Genomic DNA, 22,087 nt, shown 5'->3' on the forward strand with positions numbered 1-22,087 from the left:
AATCCCACAAACAAAAGAAAATATAGGGAAAAGAATGGACAAATATGAGCAGGGACTCAGGGAACTGAATGACAACAAGAAGCGCATGAATATACGTGTTGTGGGTGTCCCAGAAGGAGAAGAGAAGGGAAAAGGATGAGAAAAACTAATGGAGGAAATTCTCACTGAAAATTTCCAAACTCTTAGGAAAGACTTAAAATTACAGATCCAAGGAGCGCAGCTTAGCCCAAACAGAATAGATCCAAACAGATGTACTCAAAGACACTTTACTAATCAGAATGTAAAAGGTCAAAGAGAAAGAGAAAATCTTGAAAGCAGCAACAGAAAAGCAATCCATCACATACAAGGGAAGCCCAGTAAGAGTATGTATAGATTTCTCAGCAGAAACCATGGAGATGAGGAGACAGTGGGATGATATATTCAAATTACTAAAACAGAAAAACTGCCAACCAAGAATTCTATATCCAAGTGATGAAATGTACAAATTTAAAAATGTTTTTGCATGAGGAAGAACAAAGGAATGTCATTACTGCAGGGTGTTGAAATAAATGGTAATATTTTGAAATTTCAACTTATGTAGGAGACTAAAGCAAAAAAATGTTTATTTGGTACAAAATTTATATTTTGACTATTGCAGTTCCTAATATAACTAAAGCGGACAGCTTATTTGAACACCATAAGTATATGGAACTTTGAGTAGGGCATAAGATTTTGTAGGTTTGTCCTGAGTGATACCCCAGTAAATCCCAGAGTGATTTGAACAGTGAGTAAAAAAGTATTTGCAAAGTCCCCTTGGGGGAATGGTGAGAATGGGGGAAAATTCAACTTCCCCAAGTGGAGAATTCTTGATATTCTCACAAGCAGTGGGGACAGCCAAAGCAAGAGGCTGAGTCCCCAGTCTTGGACTTTATTCATATGAAACTAATCCCATGAAGGAGAAACTAAGCCTACTTCAAATTAGGCCTAAGAGTCAGCCCCAAGAGAATCCCTTTTGTTGCTCAGATGTGGTCTCTCTCTCCAGCCAACACAACAAGCAAACTCACTGCCCTCCCGCTCTCTACATGGGACATGACTCCCAGGGATGTAGACCTTCCTGACAACATGGGACAGAAATCCTAGAATGAGCTCAGACTCAGCATCAAGGGATTGAGAAAACCTTCTCAACCAAAAGGGGGAAGAGTGAAATGAGACAAAATAAAGTGAGAAAATCAATAAGACTGATGGATTCTTAGCAAGGTTGACAAAAAGAAGAGAAAGAATGCAAATAAATAAAATCAGAAATGGAAGAGGAGACATAACGACTGACCCCACAGAAATGAAGGAAGTAATCAGGATACCATGAACAACTTTATGCTAATAAATACGACAATGTAGATGAAATGGACAACTTCCTAAAAAGGCAGGAACATTGACTGAGTCAACATTGACTCAAGAAGAAATAGACGACCTCAACAAACCAATCACAAGTAAAGAAGTTGAAACAGTCATTAAGAAGCTCCCCAAAAAGAAAAGTCCAGGACCAGATGGCTTCACATGTGAATTCTACCACACATTCAAGAAAGAATTAGCACCAATCCTGCTCAAACTTTTCAAAAAAACCGAAGAGGAGGGAAGGCTTCCTAACTCATTCTATGAAGCCAACATCATCCTCATATCAAAGTCAAACAAAGATATTACAAAAAAGAAAACTACAGACCAATCTCTCTAATGAATATAGATGCAAAAATCCTCAACAAAATTCTTGCAAATCAAATCCAGAAGCATATTAAAAGAATTATATACCATGACCAAGTGGGATTCATCCCAGGTATGCAAGGATAGTTCAACATAAGAAAATCAAATAATGTAATACACAACATCAACAAATCAAAGCAGAAAAACCACATGATCATCTCGATTGATGCAGAAAAGGCATTGGACAAAATTCAACATCCTTTCTTACTGAAAACACTTCAAAGGATAGGAACAGAAGGGAACTTCCTCAACATGATAAAGGGAATACATGAAAAGCCCACAACTAACACCATCCTCAATGGGGAAAAACTGAAAACTTCCCTCTAAGATCAGGAACAAGACAAGGATGTCCACTATCACCAATGTTATTCAATATTGTGTTGGAGGTTCTAGCCAGAGCAATTAGACAAGAAAAAGAAATACAAAGCATCAAAATCGGAAATGAAGACGTAAAACTCTCACTGTTTGCAGATATGATACTATATGTCAAAAATCCCAAAAATCCACAGCAAAACTACTAGAGCTAATAAATGAGTAAGCAAAGTGGCAGGTTACATGATCAACACTCAAAAATCTGTAGTATTTCTATATATTAGTAATGAATAATCTGAGGGGGAAATCATGAAAAAAATTCCATTTACAATTGCAACTAAAAGAATAAAATATTTAGGAATAAGTTTAACTAAAGAGACAAAAGACCTATACAGAGAAAACTATAAGAAATTATTAAAAGAAATCACAGAAGACCTAAATAAATGGAAGGGCATACTGTGTTCATGGATTGGAAGACAAATATAGTTAAGATGTCAATCCTACCTAAACTGATTAACAGATTAAATGCAATACCAATTAAAATCCCAAAAACTTACTTTTCAGAAATAGAAAAATAGCAAAAAGTATCCTGAGAAAGAAAAATGAAGTCAGAGGGTCATGCTACCTGACTTTAAGGCATATTACAAAGCTACAGTGGTCAAAACAGCATGAAATAAAGATAGATATACTGACCAATGGACTCAGAGTGTTCACCTATAGACCCTCTCATCTATGGACAACTGATCTTTGATAAAGCAGTCAAGCCAACTCACCTGGGACAGAACAGTCTCTTCAATAAATGGTGCCTAAAGAACTGGATAGCCTCATGCAAAAGAATGAAAGAGGATCCATATCTCACACCGCATACAAAAATTAACTCAAAATGGATCAAAGACCTAAACATTAGATCTAAGACCATAAAACTCTTAGAAGAAAATATAGGGAAATATCTTATAAATCTTATAATAGGAGGTGGTTTCCTAGACTTTACACCCAAAGCACGTGCATTGAAGAAAGACATAAATAAATGAGAACTCCTCAAAATTAAACACTTTTGTGCATCAAAAATCTTCATCAAGAAAGTAAAAACACCGTCTACACAATGGGTGACAATATTTGGAAATGGTATATCAGATAACGATCTAGTATCCAGAATATATAAAGAAATTGCTCAACTCAACAACAAAAAGACAGACAACCCAATTAAAAAATGGGCAAAAGACATGAACAGACACTTCTCAGAAGAGGATATACACATGGTCAAAAGCCACAAGAAAAGATACTCAACTTCCCTGGCTATTAGGTAAATGCAAATCAAAACCACAATGAGGTATCATCTCACAACCACCAAAAAGCCATTATCAATAAAACAGAAAACAACAAATGCTGGAGAGGATGTGGAGAAAGAGGCTCACTTATTCACTGTTGGTGGGAATGTCAAATGGTACAACTGCTTTGGAAGGCAGCTTGGAGGTTCCTCAGGAAGCTAAGTATACAATTGCCATATGACCCAGAAATACCATTGCTAGGCATCTACTCGGAGGACATGAGGGCAAAGACACAAACAGCCATTTGCACACCAAAGTTTATAGCAGCATTGTTTACAATTGCCAAGAGATGGAAAAAGCTCAAATGCCCATCAAGTATGTTATGAAGTATGTAACAACATGGATGGACCTTAAGGACATTATGCTGAATGAGATTAGCCAGGAACAAAAGGACAAATACTGTATGGTCTCTCTGATATGAACTGACATTAATGAATGAACTTGGAGAATTTCAGTGAAGAACAGAGGTCATCAGGAGACAGAAAGAGGCTATTTGGTAACTGGAACTGAAGGAATACAGATTGTGCAAGGGGACTGATTGTAAAAATTCAGAAATAGATAACATAATACTACCTAATGTAATACAATAATGTTAAAACACTGAATGAAGCTGAATGTGAGAATGATAGCGGGAGGAGGCCTGGGGGCACAAAGGAAATCAGAAGGAAAGACATATGATAAAGACTGAGATGGTATAATCTAGGAATTCCTAGAGTGTGTAATGACAGTGACTAAATGTACAAATTTAAAAATGTTTTTGCATGAGGAAGAACAAAGGAATGTCATTACTGCAGGGTGTTGAAAATAGATGGTAATTAATATTTTAAAACTTTAACTTGTGTGTGAGACTAAAGCAAAAATATTTATTTGGTACAAAATTTATACTTTGACCAGTGCATTTCCTAGTATAACTATGTGGACAGTTTAATTTAATACCATTAAGTTCATGGAACCTTGAGTAGGGCATAATATTTTGTAGATTTGTCCAGAGTGATGCTTCGATAAATCCCAGAGTGATTTGAACAGTGAGTAAAAAAGTATTTGCAAAGTCCCGTTGGTGGAATTGTGAGAAAGCGAGAAAATTCAACTTTCCCAAGTGGAGAATTCTTGATATTCTCACAAGGAGTGGGGAGAACCAAAGCAATTGGCTGAGTCCCCAATCTTGGGGTTTGTTCATATGAAACTTAAACCCACAAAGAATAGGTCAAGCCTACCTAAAATTAGGCCTAAGAGTCACCTTCAAGAGAACCTCTTTTACTGCTCAGATGTGGCCTCTCTCTACAGCCAACACAAGCAAACTTACTGCCTTCCCCCTCTCTATATGGGACATGACTCCCAGGGGTCTGGACCTTCCTGACTACGTGAGACAAAAATCCTAGAATGAGCTGGGACTTGGTACCAAGGGATTGAGAAAACCTTCTCCACCAAAAGGGTAAGAGAGAAATGAGACAAAATAAAGTGTCAATGGCTGAGAGATTCCAAAGTCTAGAGGTTATCCTGGAGGTTATTCTTATGCATTAAATAGATATCACTTTTTAGTTAAGGTGTAACAGAGAGGATGGAGGGAATTGTCTGAAAATGCAGAGCTGTGTTCCAGTAGCCACATTTCTTGAACATGATTGTACAATGATATAGCTTTTGCAATGTGACTGCGTGACTGTGAAAACCTTGAGTCTGATGCTTCTTTTATGTACCTTATGGACAGATGAGTAAAACATACGGATTAAAAATAAATAAATAATAGGAGGAACAAATATTAAAATAAATTTAGTAGATTGAAATGCTAGTGATCAATGAAAGGGAGGGGTAAAGGCTATGGTATATATGAATTTTTTTTGCTTTCTTTTTATTTCTTTTTCTGAATTGATGCAAACGTTCTAAGTATGATAAAGAAAAGGAAAAAAAAGAATGTTCATATTGTATGTTGATTGGTTTTATTAACAAAAATTTTAAAAAAATAAATTAAAAAAAATTAAACCCATTCAGATAGGGATAAGCATATAGGTAGAGAGCCCACTTCAAAAATTCTAATCCTTTTTAACCAATGATTGTTTGATATATAAAAGTTCAATTTAAATAATGCAAGGCATTCCAGATTTAATATTGAGAGGTTCCCTTGAATAAATATCTCTACCAAATTTAAATAAGAATAATCAGAAAAGGAAAAGCCTTCTGTTTCTCTTCACTTCATTTCCTGTGGTTTTCTTCTTCAAACTTAAAAAAGAAATGTTCACTTTTTTCTCAAAAAAAAAAAAAGAAAATTCTGCATTGCTTTTAGATTATAATCTCTCCCTCAACCTGCCTGACTCTTATCACAAGGCAGACACAGAGAATCAAAGTACACCTGACATCATAGCACAGCATACAGTTTTCTTTGCATTTCATTTTTGCTAAATTTTTTCAATAATGGCATGGGCAAAACCTCGTGTAGTAATGATAATAACGGTGATGAAGGCAAAGGAGGAGATGACAGACAGGAAGAGGAGGAGGAAAGGGAGAAGAAGGAAGAAAAAGTATGACTTAAGAGCTCATTTTGCTGCCTATTTCAAAAGATGAAGATCTATTTCTCAAATGATGCATAGGATATTTTAACTAAAGCATCCTTATTGAAATTTCTGTTGCTAAGAAAACAACTAACCTGCAAATTTATTCTATATTAAAGGAGTAAAGAAAAAAAAGAGTGAAGAGGGCTACTTCTGGAGTATAAAGTGTCAAGACCTACAGTCAGTTTAATCAGTTTCCATAGCCAAAATTATGTATTTTTTACACCCTAGGAGCATCATTAAAACATATAAAACTTTTAAAAATACATGACGGCCTAGAAAAGTTTCAGAGGGCTTTGCGAGAAGACTATAACTTCTATTAAGGCACCACTGCCCCCAGAGTGAATTCTATTTCAATAAAAACTATATCCTGAAATTTAAAGTCATTAACTATTGATAAGACTAGGTTGCGTTGAAACTGTCAGTTCCATTATTCCGAGTTACTGGAAAATAGTTTTGGTATCAAGAATCAAAAATATTCACTGACTCTTTCTCTGCCGGCGGTGCTCCCGCCGCCAGCCAGCCAGCCCTCCTCTCCCTCTTTCTCCACCGACGGCGCTCCCACCACCGGCCAGGCAGCCCTCCTCTCCCTCTCCTCTCCCTCTTTCTCCGCTGGCGGCGCTCCCGCCACCAGCCAGCCATCCCTTCTCTCCCTCTCCTCTCCCTCTTTCTACGCCGGCGCTCCCGCCGCCAGCCAGCCAGCCCTCCTCTCCCTCTTTCTTCACTGGCGGCGCTCCCGCCGCCAGCCAGCCAGCCCTCCTCTTCCTCCTTCTCCGCCGGCGGCGCTCCCGCCGCCATCTTGCCCTTCTCTTTCCCCTTCTGCTCCGGCGGCGCTCCATCCACCATCTTATCCTTCCTTTTCTCCTCCTGCTCCGGCGGCTCTCCAACCACCACCGTGCCCTCTTCCGCCTTGACCAGCTCCTCCGTCACCGTTCTTGACAGCCTTGCCACCCTCACCTTTCCTCCTCCAGAACAGCTACTGGGGGAGTGGAGACGATACAGAGCAGCTCTCGGAGCCACGACGGAGATCAAAGGGACGGCGTACCCCATCCTGGAACGGTTGACTGTCTGGGAGAACCACCTCCGGTCAGATCGCCGAGGGGCGTGGGCTTTCCTGGGTGGGACGGCAAGCGGGTGGAGTCCCTTCCTTCCTCCTTCCCAGGCCAGCTGGCAGAATTGGGCAGGCGGTCCCCTCGGGCCGCGGCAACTGGAGCCCCACCACGCGAGGCCCCCTGGACCAACGGAGAGAGATGGGTCGGAAATCCCCAGACCTCGGAGAACGGTGACCGGGGGGGTCCCTTCCAAACACGTGACTCCCCGGTCCGGCTGGGAATGGTGCACTCTCCCAGGCTGCGGCGGCTGGCGCTCTCCTCCACGCTTGGCGCCCCGGGCCGACTAGGAAATTCGGTCGGGTGCTCTCCCGGGCTGGGACCCCCGGGCCGGCTGGCACTCTTCCAAGCTGCTTCGGCTGGCGAAACTCCCCCACGGCAAGAGTTTTCCAAAGTTAAAGGACCCACAGCACCTTCTACTGGTGGAACCCGCAGACAAACGTGGGCCACGAGCGCCACCTACTGGACAGGATAAGAAAAACAGAACCCAGAGATTTCACAGAAAAATCTTTCAACCTGTTGGGTCCAATACCCAGGGAAATCTGACTAAATGCCCAGGCGCCAGCAGAAGATAATGGATCACGCTCAGAAAATTGAAAATATGGCCCAGTCAAAGGAACAAACCAATAGTTCAAATGAGATACAGGAGCTGAAACAACTAATGCTGAATATACGAACAGAAATGGAAAACCTCTCAAAAACGAAATCGATAAATTGAGGGAGGACATGAAGAAGACATGGGCTGAACAAAAAGAAGAAATAGAAAAACTGAAAAAACAAATCACAGAGCTTATGGAAGTGAAGGATAAAGTAGAAAAGCTGGAAAAAACAATGGATATCTACAATGGTAGATTTAAAGAGACAGAAGATAGAATTAGTGATTTGGAGGATGGAACATCTGAATTCCAAAAAGAAACAGAAACTATAGGGAAAACAATGGAAAAATTTGAACAGGGTATCAGGGAACTCAAGGACAATATGAACCGCACAAATATACGTGTTGTGGGTGTCCCAGAAGGAGAAGAGAAGGGAAAAGGAGGAGAAAAACTAATGGAAGAAATTTTCACTGAAAATTTCCTAACTCTTATGAAAGACCTAAAATTACACATCCAAGAAGTGCAGCACACCCCAAAGAGATTAGACCCAAATAGGCGTTCTCCAAGACACTTACTAGTTAGAATGTCAGAGGTCAAAGAGAAAGAGAGGATCTTGAAAGCAGCAAGAGAAAAACAATCCATCACATACAAGGGAAACCCAATAAGACTATGTGTAGATTTCTCAGCAGAAACCATGGAGGCTAGAAGACAGTGGGATGATATATTTAATTACTAAAAGAGAAAAACTGCCACCAAGACTCCTATATCCAGCAAAATTGTCCTTCAAAAATGAGGGAGAAATTAAAACATTCTCAGACAAAAAGTCACTGAGAGAATTTGTGACCAAGAGACCAGCTCTGCAAGAAATACTAAAGGGAGCACTAGAGTCAGATATGAAAAGACAGAAGAGAGAGGTATGGAGAAGAGTGTAGAAAGAAGGAAAGTCAGATATGATATATATAATACAAAAGGCAAAATGGTAGAGGAAAATATTATCCAAACAATAATAACACTAAATGTTAATGGACTGAATTCCCCAATCAAAAGACATAGACTGGCAGAATGGATTAAAAAACAGGATCCTTCTATACGCTGTCTACAGGAAACACATCTTAGACCCAAAGATAAACATAGGTTGAAAGTGAAAGGTTGGGAAAAGATATTTCATGCAAATAACAACCAGAAAAGAGCAGGAGTGGCTATACTAATATCCAACAAATTAGACTTCAAATGTAAAACAGTTAAAAGAGACAAAGAAGGACACTATCTACTAATAAAAGGAACAATTAAACAAGAAGACATAGCAATCATAAATATTTACGCACCGAACCAGAATGCCCCAAAATACATGAGGAATACACTGCAAACACTGAAAAGGGAAATAGACACATATACCATAATAGTTGGAGACTTCAATTCCCACTCTCATCAATGGACAGAACATCTAGACAGAGGATCAATAAAGAAATAGAGAATCTGAATATTACTATAAAGGAGCTAGACTTAACAGACATTTATAGGACATTACATCCCACAACAGCAGGATACAACTTTTTCTCAAGTGCTCATGGATCATTCTCAAAGATAGACCATATGCTGGGTCACAAAGCAAGTCTTAACAAATTTAAAAAAGATTGAAATCATACACAACACTTTCTCGGATCATAAAGGAATGAAGTTGGAAATCAATAACAGGCGGAGTGCCAGAAAATTCACAAATACGTGGAGGCTAAACAACACACTCTTAAACAACGAGTGGGTCAAAGAAGAAATTGCAAGAGAAATTAGTAAATACCTCGAGGCGAATGAAAACGAAAACACAACATATCAAAACCTATGGGACGCAGCAAAGGCAGTGCTAAGAGGGAAATTTATTGCCCTAAATGCCTATATCAGAAAAGAAGAAAAGGCAAAAATTCAGGAATTAACTGTCCACTTGGAAGAATTGGAGAAAGAACAGCAAACTAATCCCAAAGCAAGCAAAAGGAAAGAAATAACAAAGATTAGAGCAGAAATAAATGAAATTGAAAACATGAAAACAATAGAGAAAATCAATAAGACCAGAAGTTGGTTCTATGAGAAAATCAGTAAGACTGATGGGCCCTTAGCAAGATTGACAAAAAGAAGAAGAGAGAGGATGCAAATAAATAAGATCAGAAATGGAAGAGGAGACATAACTACTGACCTCAAAGAAATAAAGGAGGTAATAACAGGATACTATGAACAACTTTACGCTAATAAATACAACAATTTAGATGAAATGGACGGGTTCCTGGAAAGACATGAACAACCAACTTTGACTCAAGAAGAAATAGATGACCTCAACAAACCAATCACAAGTAATGAAACTGAATCAGTCATTCAAAAGCTCCCTAAAAAGAAAAGTCCAGGACCAGACGGCTTCACATGTGAATTCTATCAAACATTCCAGAAAGAATTAGTACCAACTCTCCCCAAAATCTTCAAAAAAATCGTAGTGGAGGGAAAGCTACCTAATTCATTGTATGAAGCCAACATCACCCTCATACCAAAACCAGGCAAAGATATTACAAAAAAAGAAAACTACAGGCCAATTTCTCTAATGAATATAGATGCAAAAATCCTCAATAAAATTCTAGCAAATCGTATCCAACAACACATTAAAAGAATTATACATATGACCAAGTAGGATTCATCCCAGGTATGCAAGATGGTTCAACATAAGAAAATCAATTAATGTAATACACATATCAACAAATCAAAGCAGAAAAATCACATGATCATCTCAATTGATGCAGAGAAGGCATTTGACAAGATTCAACATCCTTTCCTGTTGAAAACACTTCAAAAGATAGGAATACAAGGGAACTTCCTTAAAATGATAGAGGGAATATATGAAAAACCCACAGCTAATATCATCCTCAATGGGGAAAAATTGAAAACTTTCCCCCCAAAGATCAGGAACAAGAAAGGATGTCCATTATCACCACTATTATTCACTGTATTGGAGGTTCTAGCCAAGCAATTAGACAAGAAAAAGAAATACAAGGCATCAAAATTGGAAAGGAAGAAGTAAAACTATCACTGTTTGCAGACGATATGATACTATACGTCGAAAACCCGGAAAAATCCACAAAAACTACTAGAGCTAATAAATGAGTACAGTAAAGTAGCAGGTTACAAGATCAACATTCAAAAATCTGTAGCATTTCTATACACTAGTAATGAACAAGCTGAGGGGGAAATCAAGAAACAAATCCCATTTACAATCGCAACTAAAAGAATAAAATACCTATGAACAAATTTAACTAAAGAGACAAAAAACCTATATAAAGAAAACTAAAAAAAACTGTTAAAAGAAATCACAGAAGACCTAAATAGATGGAAGGGCATACCGTGTTCATGGATTGGAAGACTAAATATAATTAAGATGTCAATCCTACATAAATTGATCTACAGATTCAATGCAATACCAATCAAAATCCCAACAACTTATTTTTCAGAAATAGAAAAACCAATAAGCAAATTTATCTGGAAGGGCAGATGCCCCGAATTGCTAAAAACATCTTGAGGAAAAAAAACGAAGCTGGAGGTCTCACGCTGCCTGACTTTAAGGCATATTATGAAGCCACAGTGGTCAAAACAGCATGGTATTGGCATAAAGATAGATATATCGACCAATGGAATCAAATAGAGTGCTCAGATATAGACCCTCTCATCTATGGACATTTGATCTTTGATAAGGCAGTCAAGCCAATTCACCTGGGACAGAACAGTCTCTTCAATAAATGGTGCCTAGAGAACTGGATATCCAGATGCAAAAGAATGAAAGAAGACCCATATCTCACACCCTATACAAAAGTTAACTCAAAATGGATCAAAGATCTAAACAATAGGTCTAAGACCATTAAACAGTTAGAGGAAAATGTAGGGAGATATCTTATGAAACTTACAATTGTAGGCGATTTTATGGACCTTAAACCTAAAACAAGAGCACTGAAGAACGAAATAAATAAATGGGAGCTCCTCAAAATTAAACACTTTTGTACATCAAAGAACTTCATCAAGAAAGTAGAAAGACAGCCTACACAATGGGAGATAATATTTGGAAATGACATATCAGATAAAGGTCTAGTATCCAGAATTTATAAAGAGATTGTTCAACTCAACAACAAAAAGACAGCCAACCCAATTACAAAATGGGAAAAAGACTTGAACAGACACCTACCAGAAGAGGAAATACGGATGGCCAAGAGGCACATGAAGAGATGCTCAATGTCCCTGGCCGTTAGAGAAATGCAAATCAAAACCACAATGAGATATCATCTCACACCCACCAGAATGGCCATTATCAACACAACAGAAAATGACAAGTGCTGGAGAGGATGCGGAGAAAGAGGCACACTTATCCACTGTTGGTGGGAATGTCAAAGGGTGCAACCACTGTGGAAGGCAGTTTGGCGGTTCCTCAAAAAGCTGAATATAGAATTGCCATACGACCCAGCAATACCATTGCTAGGTATCTACTCAAAGGACTTAAGGGCAAAGACACAAACAGACATTTGCACACCAATGTTTATAGCAGCTATTTACAATAGCAAAGAGATGGAAACAGCCAAAATGTCCATCAACAGAAGAATGGCTAAACAAACTGTGGTATATACATATGATGGAATATTATGCAGCTTTAAGACAAGATAAACTTATGAAGCATGTAATAACATGGATGGACCTAGAGAACATTATGCTGAGTGAGTTCAGCCAAAAACTAAAGGACAAATACTGTATGGTCCCACTGATGTGAACGGACATTCGAGAATAAACTTGGAATATGTCATTGGTAACAGAGTCCAGCAGGAGTTAGAAACAGGGTAAGATAATGGGTAATTGGAGCTGAAGGGATACAGACTGTGCAACAGGACTAGATACAAAAACTCAAAAATGGACAGCACAATAATACCTAAGTGTAAAGTAATCATTTTAAAACACTGAATGAAGCTGCATCTGAGCTATAGGTTTGTTTTGTTTTGTTTTTTTTACTATTATTATTACTTTTATTTCTTTTCTGTATATTAACATTCTATATCTTTTTCTGTTGTGTTGCTAGTTCCTCTAAACCGATGCAAATGATTAAGAAACGATGATCATGCATCTATGTGATGATGTTAAGAATTACTGATTGCATATGTAGAATGGTATGATTTCTAAATGTTGGGTTAATTTCTTTTTTTTCCATTAATTAATAAAAAAAAATATTCACTGATATAAAAAGGAAAAAAATTCAAAAGGGAAAAAATATACTCATTTTTTGAGACTCTACCCATACCATCTCCTCAGGTATTCAGTCCCTGCTAAGACTGCAGCAGCTACCTGAATGACTCTTGGCCCCAGCTAACAGAACCAGATTTACTCTCCTAGAATTGGAAGTTGGAGCTGGGCTGCTGGATCTGTAAGGATGTGATAATTAGAGGTGAGGGCTGTTTATCTAGGAGGAGCCATGCAGGAAGTTAGAGAAGACAGAAACAGAAACACGCAATTGCAGGGACCCAAGAAAACAAAGATCAGCTCCCACAGTCATCAGTTTTAGTACTACATGTCTTGCTCTTACAATAAATCTTTCTTTCTTACAGCAAACCTTCCCTATCCCTTACCTTTAAGATAACAAGAGATCCTTACACCCAAACAATTACTAAGACAGGGAAAAGCAGAATCCAATTGAATAGTCAAAAGGAAAAGGATATGGTCATTTTTTGTATCAACTGGGTAGAATATTACACAGCTATTAAAAATGTACAAATTGGGCGGTGCAACGGTGGCTCAGAGGCAAGAATTTTCACCTGCTGAGCTGGAGTTCTGGGTTCGATTCCTGGAGCCTGGCCATGCAAACAACAAGCACAAATTTTAGGTAGCAACACAGAAAATGTTCATAGCAAGCCAAATAAAGCAGACAGAAATTTTCTGTAGTATCATTTAATGGATCTGAATAGACCCTTAAAGAGGATTTTGTTGGTTGAGTATGTTATAGAAAAAAAGGGCAGGAAAGGGTGGAAAAGGACTAGTAATGGATGACAAGGGCATATGTTAGAGAAGGAAGCAAATGAAGAGAAAAGGGAAGACTTAAGGAGAATGGGAAGACGTTAAATTAGAAATCCTTTTAAAGGTTACAAGGACACCATGTCACAAATGATCACCTTATTGCTAAACACTGATTCAGGGTAATCAATTTCTCACTGATTTTTAAAGTAAGACTGAAGTAAATTCTTAAGAATTACCAGGAAAAACCACCGACTTATATTAAGCTTTCTAATCTATTTCTTATGCCACTACTACAAATACTGGTTCTTAAAATCACTATTCACTTCTCTCTCTGAATTGGAACAAATTGCGATTACAATGACAAATGTATTTCCAATCTAGGATTATTAACTCATCAGTTATACTTTAAACAAAATGACTAAACTAACTGGACCTTTTGGATTACACAGAGAAAGACCAAACTTTACCTCTGGGTACCAGCTCTCTGAAATTATTCCTCTCTTCTTTCTCCCCTGTTGTATTTTTCTCCTTTCTTTCCATTATCTTTCCTTCCCATTTTATATTAAAACAAGTACCATATCCATTAGCTGATGAATGGATAAAATAATTTGGTAAATCCATATAATGGAATATTATTAGGCTATGAAATGACATACAGGAAACATAAATGCAATCTGCTAAGTGAACAAATGGAACAAGGCCATGGAACAATGAGGCCTGGATGACAGACAGACATTCAGAACATGATTTCTGAATATCATAAGCCTACTGTTGAGACCTACTGCTCAGAAATAAAGATTCCTTTCAAAATGTTACTACTCACTGACAATGTACCTTGTCACCCAATAGTTCTGATGGAGATATATAACAAGATTAAAGTTGATTTCATAACCTGCTAACACAACATCCATTCTGCAAGCAATGGATCAAGGAGTCATTTTGACTCTCAGGTCTTGTTATTTAAGAAATACATTTCACAAGGCTATAGCTGCCCATGAAGAGATGGATCTGGGCAGTCAATTAAAAGCCTTCAGGAAAGGAATCACACCATTCAAATATCATTAAGGCCATTCATGATTCTTGGGAAAAGAAAGTTGTTTGCTGGTGAAGCTACTGTGAACATTGTTGAAATGACAACAAAGAATTTAGAATATTATATCAACTTAGTTCAACAGAGCAGTGACAGTGTTTGAGAAGACTGACTCCCATTTTGAAAGAAGTTCTACTGTGGGTAAAATGCTATCACAGGGCATCACATGCTACAGAGAAATCTTCTGTGAAAGGAAGAGTCAATTGATATGGCAAGCTTCATTACTGTCTTATTTTAAGAAATTTCCACAGCCACTCCAGCCTTCAGAAGCCACCACCCTAGTCAGTCAGCAGCCAACAACACTGAGCTAAGACTCTGCACCAGGAAAAGAAATTCAACTTGCTGACGATTCAGATGATGGTTAGCATTCTTTTGGCAACATAATATTTTTAAATTAAGGTATGTATGTATTTCTTTTAAAACATAATGCAGTTGCACACTTAATAGACTACAATATAGTACAAACATAACTTTTTTTATGCACTGGGGAATAAAAAAATTTGTGTGAAGTGCTTTATTGCGGTGGTCTGGAATCAAGCCTCCAATATCTCTGAGGTATGCTGTGCAATGAAAAGAAGACTAAGAGTATTCAGCATTTTCCTTTGAGTTTAGCTGGTGTTGTAGCATTCCAAGGTAATCTTAGCTGCTTGCAAAGATTTGTAAAGTTTACTGCTTGAGGTGAAAGCTGACCTCAACAATTTCCAAACCAACCCATGATTGTTTGTACTAGTGACACTGCCTGAGGACCTTAGGGCTGTAATTTTCCTCCCTTTCCTGATGTTTCCAGTTTTCTAAATGAGAATCTTGTCTTTGTCAGGTAGGATTATAAACTGCCACAGAGTCTACAACCTAAAAAAGATTCAAACCAACTATTCTCAGAACAATATCCCAACCCCGTAAGGCTTCCTACTGAGATATTAAGGTCAGAAAAAGTAAAAGGAGGTGGCTCAGCAGGCAGAGTCCTTGCCTGATATGCCAGAGGGGTGTCTGCCCATGTCAAAAAAAAAGAAAAAAGTAAAAGGAGTAAAAAGGAATGCTTGGCAATGCTGTGTATGTCTGTTAGCTTAAGGCCATTTATGCAGGATATATACCACCACTAACGTCAGATGAAAGCCTTTCTAGTCCTTTATCAACAGTTTTACAGTACTTATTTATCATATGGCAGATAGAATGAAAGAACAATGAAAGTTTACTTTCAAAACAATTTATTATACTTTAAATGAAAAAAAAGCTGCCTTCTTTGAGTTTATATCCATAGTGATTTGACCCAATCCTTAACATTTCTTGTTAAATGATAAAAGTAAGTTGCAGCACATTCTATGCATACAGTATGCCAACAATTGTGTAAAGACTCTACAGCTACATACATGCTTGTACATAAAGGAAGGAAACTTACTATTTACTCTATATAGCCTCTATGAATTTTTTATCTTGTCATCTAACTTTCTCAAATTCTCCTTAATGACAAAAATTAAAACATTGAGGATGAAATTACTAAAGACAACTTACGAGCAAAGCTGAGTGGACAACAGGGGGGTTAGGATGGTCCATAAATAAAATAAGGCCAGGTAGACATCCCTGATCCTGAACGATGGCTCTTCTGTTTAATGGGTCTGCGGCTAGATCCCGAAGCTGGTTAACTACTGATAGAGCATTAGGTTCTTCATTCATGGTGGAGGAGGAAGAATTCATCTTCTATGCCATACACTTGAATAAAATCTTCTTAAATTCTGCAGAAATAGTTTGAAAAATTAGTTTTAGGCTGCTGCTACACATTCTGGCCTTTATTAAGTAAACAGGATTAAAACATTTTTAGAATGAGACAGATTAATTTAAATCACATAAAAATTTAAGAATTGGCAATATCACAGTTTAAACAAAGTAAAATTAAGCTAAATGAAGAAATGGAGTTATGCGTACACAATGTTTAAAGAACAAGTCATACTCAATATTTCAATAAATTCCTTTTTAGGAACATATATTCTAACAATAAAGTCATAATAAAAAGATCTTTACAGTTCAAGCTTGTAAACTTCACTATACTTCTCAAACTGCAGCATCAGCAATGCTTTTATTTCCTCTGCAAAACATTTCTAAAGCAACTAAGACAAGTACCTCAGGAAAAAGTATCTAGCTGACAACTTTTCTTCTTATCTATGTAAGAACAAAAAATCAGCACAATGTATCTACAAAAGATAAAATTTCCTAGAAACTCAAAGAAGCCAAGAAGGGTATCTTGCCCCTGTGACTTAGTTCAGCAGTGTTTGGGAGATTACAGTAAATCTAAGCACAGCTGTCCAACAACGAGCGTGCCATTTTCTGTTGTCTAAACAAGAACCAAGGATAGGAAGAATAAAATACAATTTGAGATAATTAAGTCTAATCCTTCATTTGACAGATAAAAAGTCAGAGAGAAATTAAATAATTGGCCGCAGGTCACAAAAGCCTGTTAGAGAATAAGGTTTTAGTCTAGTGCCATACCATGTCGTAAACTGGTCAGTCATCTTTCTATGTTCCATACAGCCCTTTAAATTCAGCATGTATTTTTTTCCTATAAAAGTTTAGAAAATTTAACAAAATAAACATACAAAAGCCAAAGAAACAGAATATCAACGAATAATCGTCACATACACAAAAAGTAAAAAATGGTAACTTTGATTAACCAAGTTACACAGTATATTTCCTTATTAGGAAGAATATAAAGGTGTAAATACTTCCCATTAATTAATGGAATAAGTTGAGTGCAAATTCAATAAAGATTCCAATTAACAGAGTAAGTTTAGTGCAAATTCAATAAAAATTCCAACTGAAGAGGAGGGATACAAAATTAATCTATTAATAGAATAATTAATAATTAATTCTATTGATAATACTCAATAGAATGGTTAATTGATTCTATTAATAATATTCTAATAATTCTATTTAAAAAGGGCTTAGACTATACCTGATACATAGTAAAAGGCATTAAATGGTACTTCTATGGTGTCAAAATGAAAGAAATGGTACTAGAATATCTTCTTAGCATTTTTTTTTATTAGAGAAGTTGTAGAGTCACAGAACAATCATGCATAAAATAAAGGATTCCCACATACCATTCTATTATTAACATCTTGCATTGGTGTGGTATGTTTGTTACAATTGATAAAAGCACCTATTTACAACTGCATTATTAATTATATAGTCCAAGTTTTAATTTAGGGTTCGCTGTTTGTGTAGTGCAGTTCCATGGATTTTTTTATTTTATTTTATTCTGTTGCCACACTGTCAACCTAACATTTCCATTTCCCCCTTTTAATCACATTCAGATACATGTTTCAGTGCTGTTGATTACGTTCACAATGTTATGCTACCATCACCACTGCCTGTTACCAAAACATTCCAGGCTTTCAAACAGAAACCCTGTACATTTTAAGCCTTAATTTCCTAAATCCTACCTCTACCCTGTCCCCTGGTAACCTGCACTCTAGGTTCTGATTCTATAAATTCACTCATTCTAGTTATTACATATCAGTGAAATTCTTACCAAATTTTATACTGCTAAGAACCCTCAACACATAGCATACATAGCACATGGGAAAAAACACACACACATTTATTCTACATAAAACACATTACCTTGATTAAAATTTAAAAATTTGCAGCAAATGCAAAATAAAGATTCTAATAGGTTAGTATTTGGCAGGTAATTTTCTCGAAATGAAAATACTATAATTACTGTTATAATTTTTTAAAAAACTCAAGGTAAAAGAAAAAGCAAGACTGAATATGGACAGATAAGGCTAAGTAGGTTTGAGGACATTTACCTCTTAGGTTCCCCCTGTTGTTAGCATCCTGAATATCCCTGTTCACAAATCAGTTTACCAAAGAGGCTTATGTGCTGTCACTAGCACATCATGACCAAAAGGCAACCTGCATATCAATTACTGGTTGAAAGTACCAAGAGCCGAGTCACAGTTATGAACCAAATCCTATGGGTGATGACCTTTGTATACAACACCGGCCTTAGAACTGGAGAGCTCTGTTCTCTTCTAAAAAGTCCTTAGATAACTATTTACTCCTTCATCCTGAAAATAGTCATAGTCTTTCACTTGCTTTGAGATCAACAAAAGTCAAAATACTTAAAACTTCCAATCTTCAAAGCCCACTGTTATGAGCTGCCTAGGGAAAGGCCCAGAATACCATGAGGCATCAAACATTTTAATATAACAAGCTGAGGTCAAGCACTCAATTTCCTAAGTACTTACAGCAAGAGAGGCAAAAGCTGTGATTTACCTCCAAAATTAGATGGGTTTTAGGTAAAACTTCAGGAAAGAACTTCTAACTGTATGAGTTGATGCTATCAAGTTACCGTGACATCCCTTTCTAACTACTGTATCATTATATTCTTATAAAAGGTCAATATTTCTAAGGTATGCAGGGTTCACAAGAAGATAGTTATGGAACAGTTGAGGAAACGGAAACAGGTGGGTAGGTAAGCAAAACTTAAGACTTTATCCCCATTCTACGTATTAGATACATTTTACATTTGGGGGTTAATTCTATCAATCTCATGCAGTCAAGTTGCATGATAGACATATTAGCCTCCAATAAACTGGAAAAAATGTTTTTAAATGACTTTCAAGATTCATTCTACTCTACCCCTCTTCTTTCCTATTCCCAAATTTGGGAGATCTCAAAATAGTTTTTAAATAATCTGAAATATACTGATCTGAGCAACTTTGTATAATCTGAAATATACTGATTCATGCAACTTTGTATCAGCCAAGGTACTCTAATGTAAGTAAAACAAAAATCTCTCCCACCTTCTTTACAATGAGTACTGCATCAGGTATGAGAGTAAATAAACTTTTTGCAGTTAAGTTTTTCATCTAAAGCCCACAAGTGTGGACCCACATAGCTTATCTCAGGATCAGCTGGAATTACTGTTGCAGATTCCTAGGCTCCTATTAAATAGGAATCTTTGGGGGTAGGGTCCAGAGCTTTTTATTTTAATAAGCACACCAGGCAATTTCTGGTGCAGCTAGGAGCCACTGAAAGTTTATGCTGGTCTATAAATGCAGGCCCTCTTTAATACGGTTATGAATATTTGAATAAAACCTTGAACATTAAAACTCTACAAGAACTTTCCTTCAATTACTGAGCAAAATGAAATGTGAACGTGGGAGTAGGTTTTGGTTTTATTACAGATAATCAAATTAATAAACTGGAAAAGAACACTAGCAATAACAAATCTATCTTTTCCTTCTAAAGAAACTAAATGGAAACTTGATCACTGAAACAAAATTGTGGGGGAAAATTACAGTGGGGAATTAGTCTATGCCTAAAGTATATGCACAGATTGTGCATGAGTGTACAGAAGGTTCTTGAAGTTTTATTTAACCGTCGGCAGTATTTAACATTTCTTTGTCTCAGCTTGCTTTTTATTTTTAAAAATCAGTACTTGGTTTTTTGGCTTTTTTTTTTTGCATGGGCAGGCACCGGGAATCGAACCGGGTCTCCGGCATGGCAGGCAAGAACTCCACCTGCTGAGCCACAGTGGCCAGCCCAGTACTTGATTTCTGACAGATAGCTTTGAACTAACGCGAAATAACTAGCAAATACCAAAAAAATATATACTTCATTCTCTGAGGACTTGTATTCTGTCAGGTACAGGAATATATGCATCACTGTCTCAACACACCAGTTCACTGAGGAGCTAGAAACAGAATGAATGGTACCTAAGAATAGTTATTAAAATACAGACGGGAGAACACTGGTCTCTCTCGAATAAAGCCAAACACAACCATGTTCTTTCGCTCTTAGAACACAGGCAGGTGCGCAAAACTAACAGAAAGTTACTAATAGAACCACCGCGAGAGATGAAGAAAAGAGAAGTGACATTCATTAACGATAATGCAAGAATCAGTAAAAATCGGACGCTGAGAGGGATAGAAGAGAGGTAAACAAAGCGATATTTTCAGGGCAACACAAGGAAGCAGGGCGCCTTAACGTGCCTCCGAAGGCTGCACTGCTAGGCCCCGAAAAGAAAGCAGGCAGGACGCCCCCGCCCAGACATATATCCGCGAGGGTGCTGTGGCGGCTTTCCGCGGCCTTCCCGGTTCTGCAGCTGTCTGCCGCCCCTGGACCCTACATACCGCTCCAGATCCTTAGGAGTGCAGAGCCTGGTGCACCATCAGACTAACACCAATGGACGCGGTAGAGGAACCCAAACGCGTGGAGCAGCACCCTAGGCTCCCAGCCGCGGCCTAAGACACTGCAAATGACCCGACTAACGCAAAGAGGAAAATAGCGAAAGCGCTGGCAGGGAAAGGTGCTACAGACTCTTCCCCACAGACCTTTGTCACTTCCGCCTGTTCTGCTCCGCTATTGGCTAATGTCAATATAAACGCGAGGATGACCCATCCAATCTTCGATGGCCTCTTTAAACCAAGCGCTCATTGGTGACCTAGCGAAATGCGCTCGCTATTGAACAGACCAGCCCAATGAGGAGGCAGGAGAAGTAGTTTGGACCTAGCGACTCGCTGTCCAACAACAGGAGCCAAAGAAGCTTGTTTCCCACTGAGCAACGCGGCGATTTCAAGATTGCAATTGCCAGTAGTGCGAGGCAAGGAGAGCTTCACCTCCGGCGTTGGGAAATTCAAATTGAACTTGCTGGTCTCGCAATTCCTTCAGTTCTGGTAAGACAGTTTGATAACATTTCACTGGCTTTACCTTAAATTATATTTTTAAAGCTAAAATTTTGCTTTTTACCATGAACATTAGCAGTATCTTAGGCGCTCTTTGTATTTCTTTCATTTCTCGTTGGTGTCCACTGTCTTGCAGCGCAAGGGCCCCAAAGCACAGTGTTTAGTTTTTAAAATAGTCATTTCCTTTTGGAGCGGATTTTTCATCGCCTGTTTTTTTCTTTTTCTTTTTGTAGGACTTCTGATCTGATAGTTAATATGGTCTTAAATATGGTCTCCTGTTTAGTTTAACAGTGTAAAGATTTATGTATTTTATCGGTGGCAGTTACTTAGATTTCTGTTTAGTTTTGTTTTTTAAGTATAGATTTAATTTTAAAAATATCTCCAAATGTAAGTGTAAACTAAATTTCACAGGCAGGTCTTGAGAATAATGCATCCCTTGCACTCATTAACCCCACTGAACAAATTCTGGATTGTTTCTCAGAGGTTAATTCTGCCATGTATCTTACATATTAACGTTAGAAAAAAATCGAGAGACCTCTAATGGGAAAAAAAGTGTTGGTAAGGATAAGAATAAATTTCTCAGACTGTATTCTATGCTGCCGCTTATATCCATAGCTGTCTTCTTATATCTACCTTAGTATGCCCTGACAGGTCCAAACATCTCTCGATCCTGC

At 37.7% G+C, this 22,087-nt stretch overlaps 1 protein-coding gene across 3 annotated transcripts in view; it reads right to left on the reverse strand.

The window, feature by feature from the left end:
- ARMC1 (armadillo repeat containing 1) overlaps positions 1 to 21,057 on the reverse strand; it is a 92,201-nt gene extending 71,144 nt beyond the window's left edge. For 2 of the 3 annotated variants that reach the window (XM_077166884.1, XM_077166881.1), the window contains exons 1-2: positions 20,862 to 21,057; positions 16,237 to 16,457 (exon numbers count right to left, since the gene is read on the reverse strand). In XM_077166884.1, the coding sequence (XP_077022999.1) occupies positions 16,237 to 16,419 (183 nt within the window). In that variant the 5' untranslated portion in view covers positions 16,420 to 16,457; positions 20,862 to 21,057. Of the gene's footprint in view, positions 1 to 16,236; positions 16,458 to 17,208; positions 17,279 to 20,861 lie in introns of all 3 variants that reach the window. The other variant, XM_077166882.1, reaches the window with a different exon arrangement.
- Between the last annotated feature and the right edge of the window lie 1,030 nt (positions 21,058 to 22,087).

This window comes from Tamandua tetradactyla, chromosome 6, assembly GCF_023851605.1.
Source record: "Tamandua tetradactyla isolate mTamTet1 chromosome 6, mTamTet1.pri, whole genome shotgun sequence".
Taxonomy (NCBI): domain Eukaryota; kingdom Metazoa; phylum Chordata; class Mammalia; order Pilosa; family Myrmecophagidae; genus Tamandua; species Tamandua tetradactyla.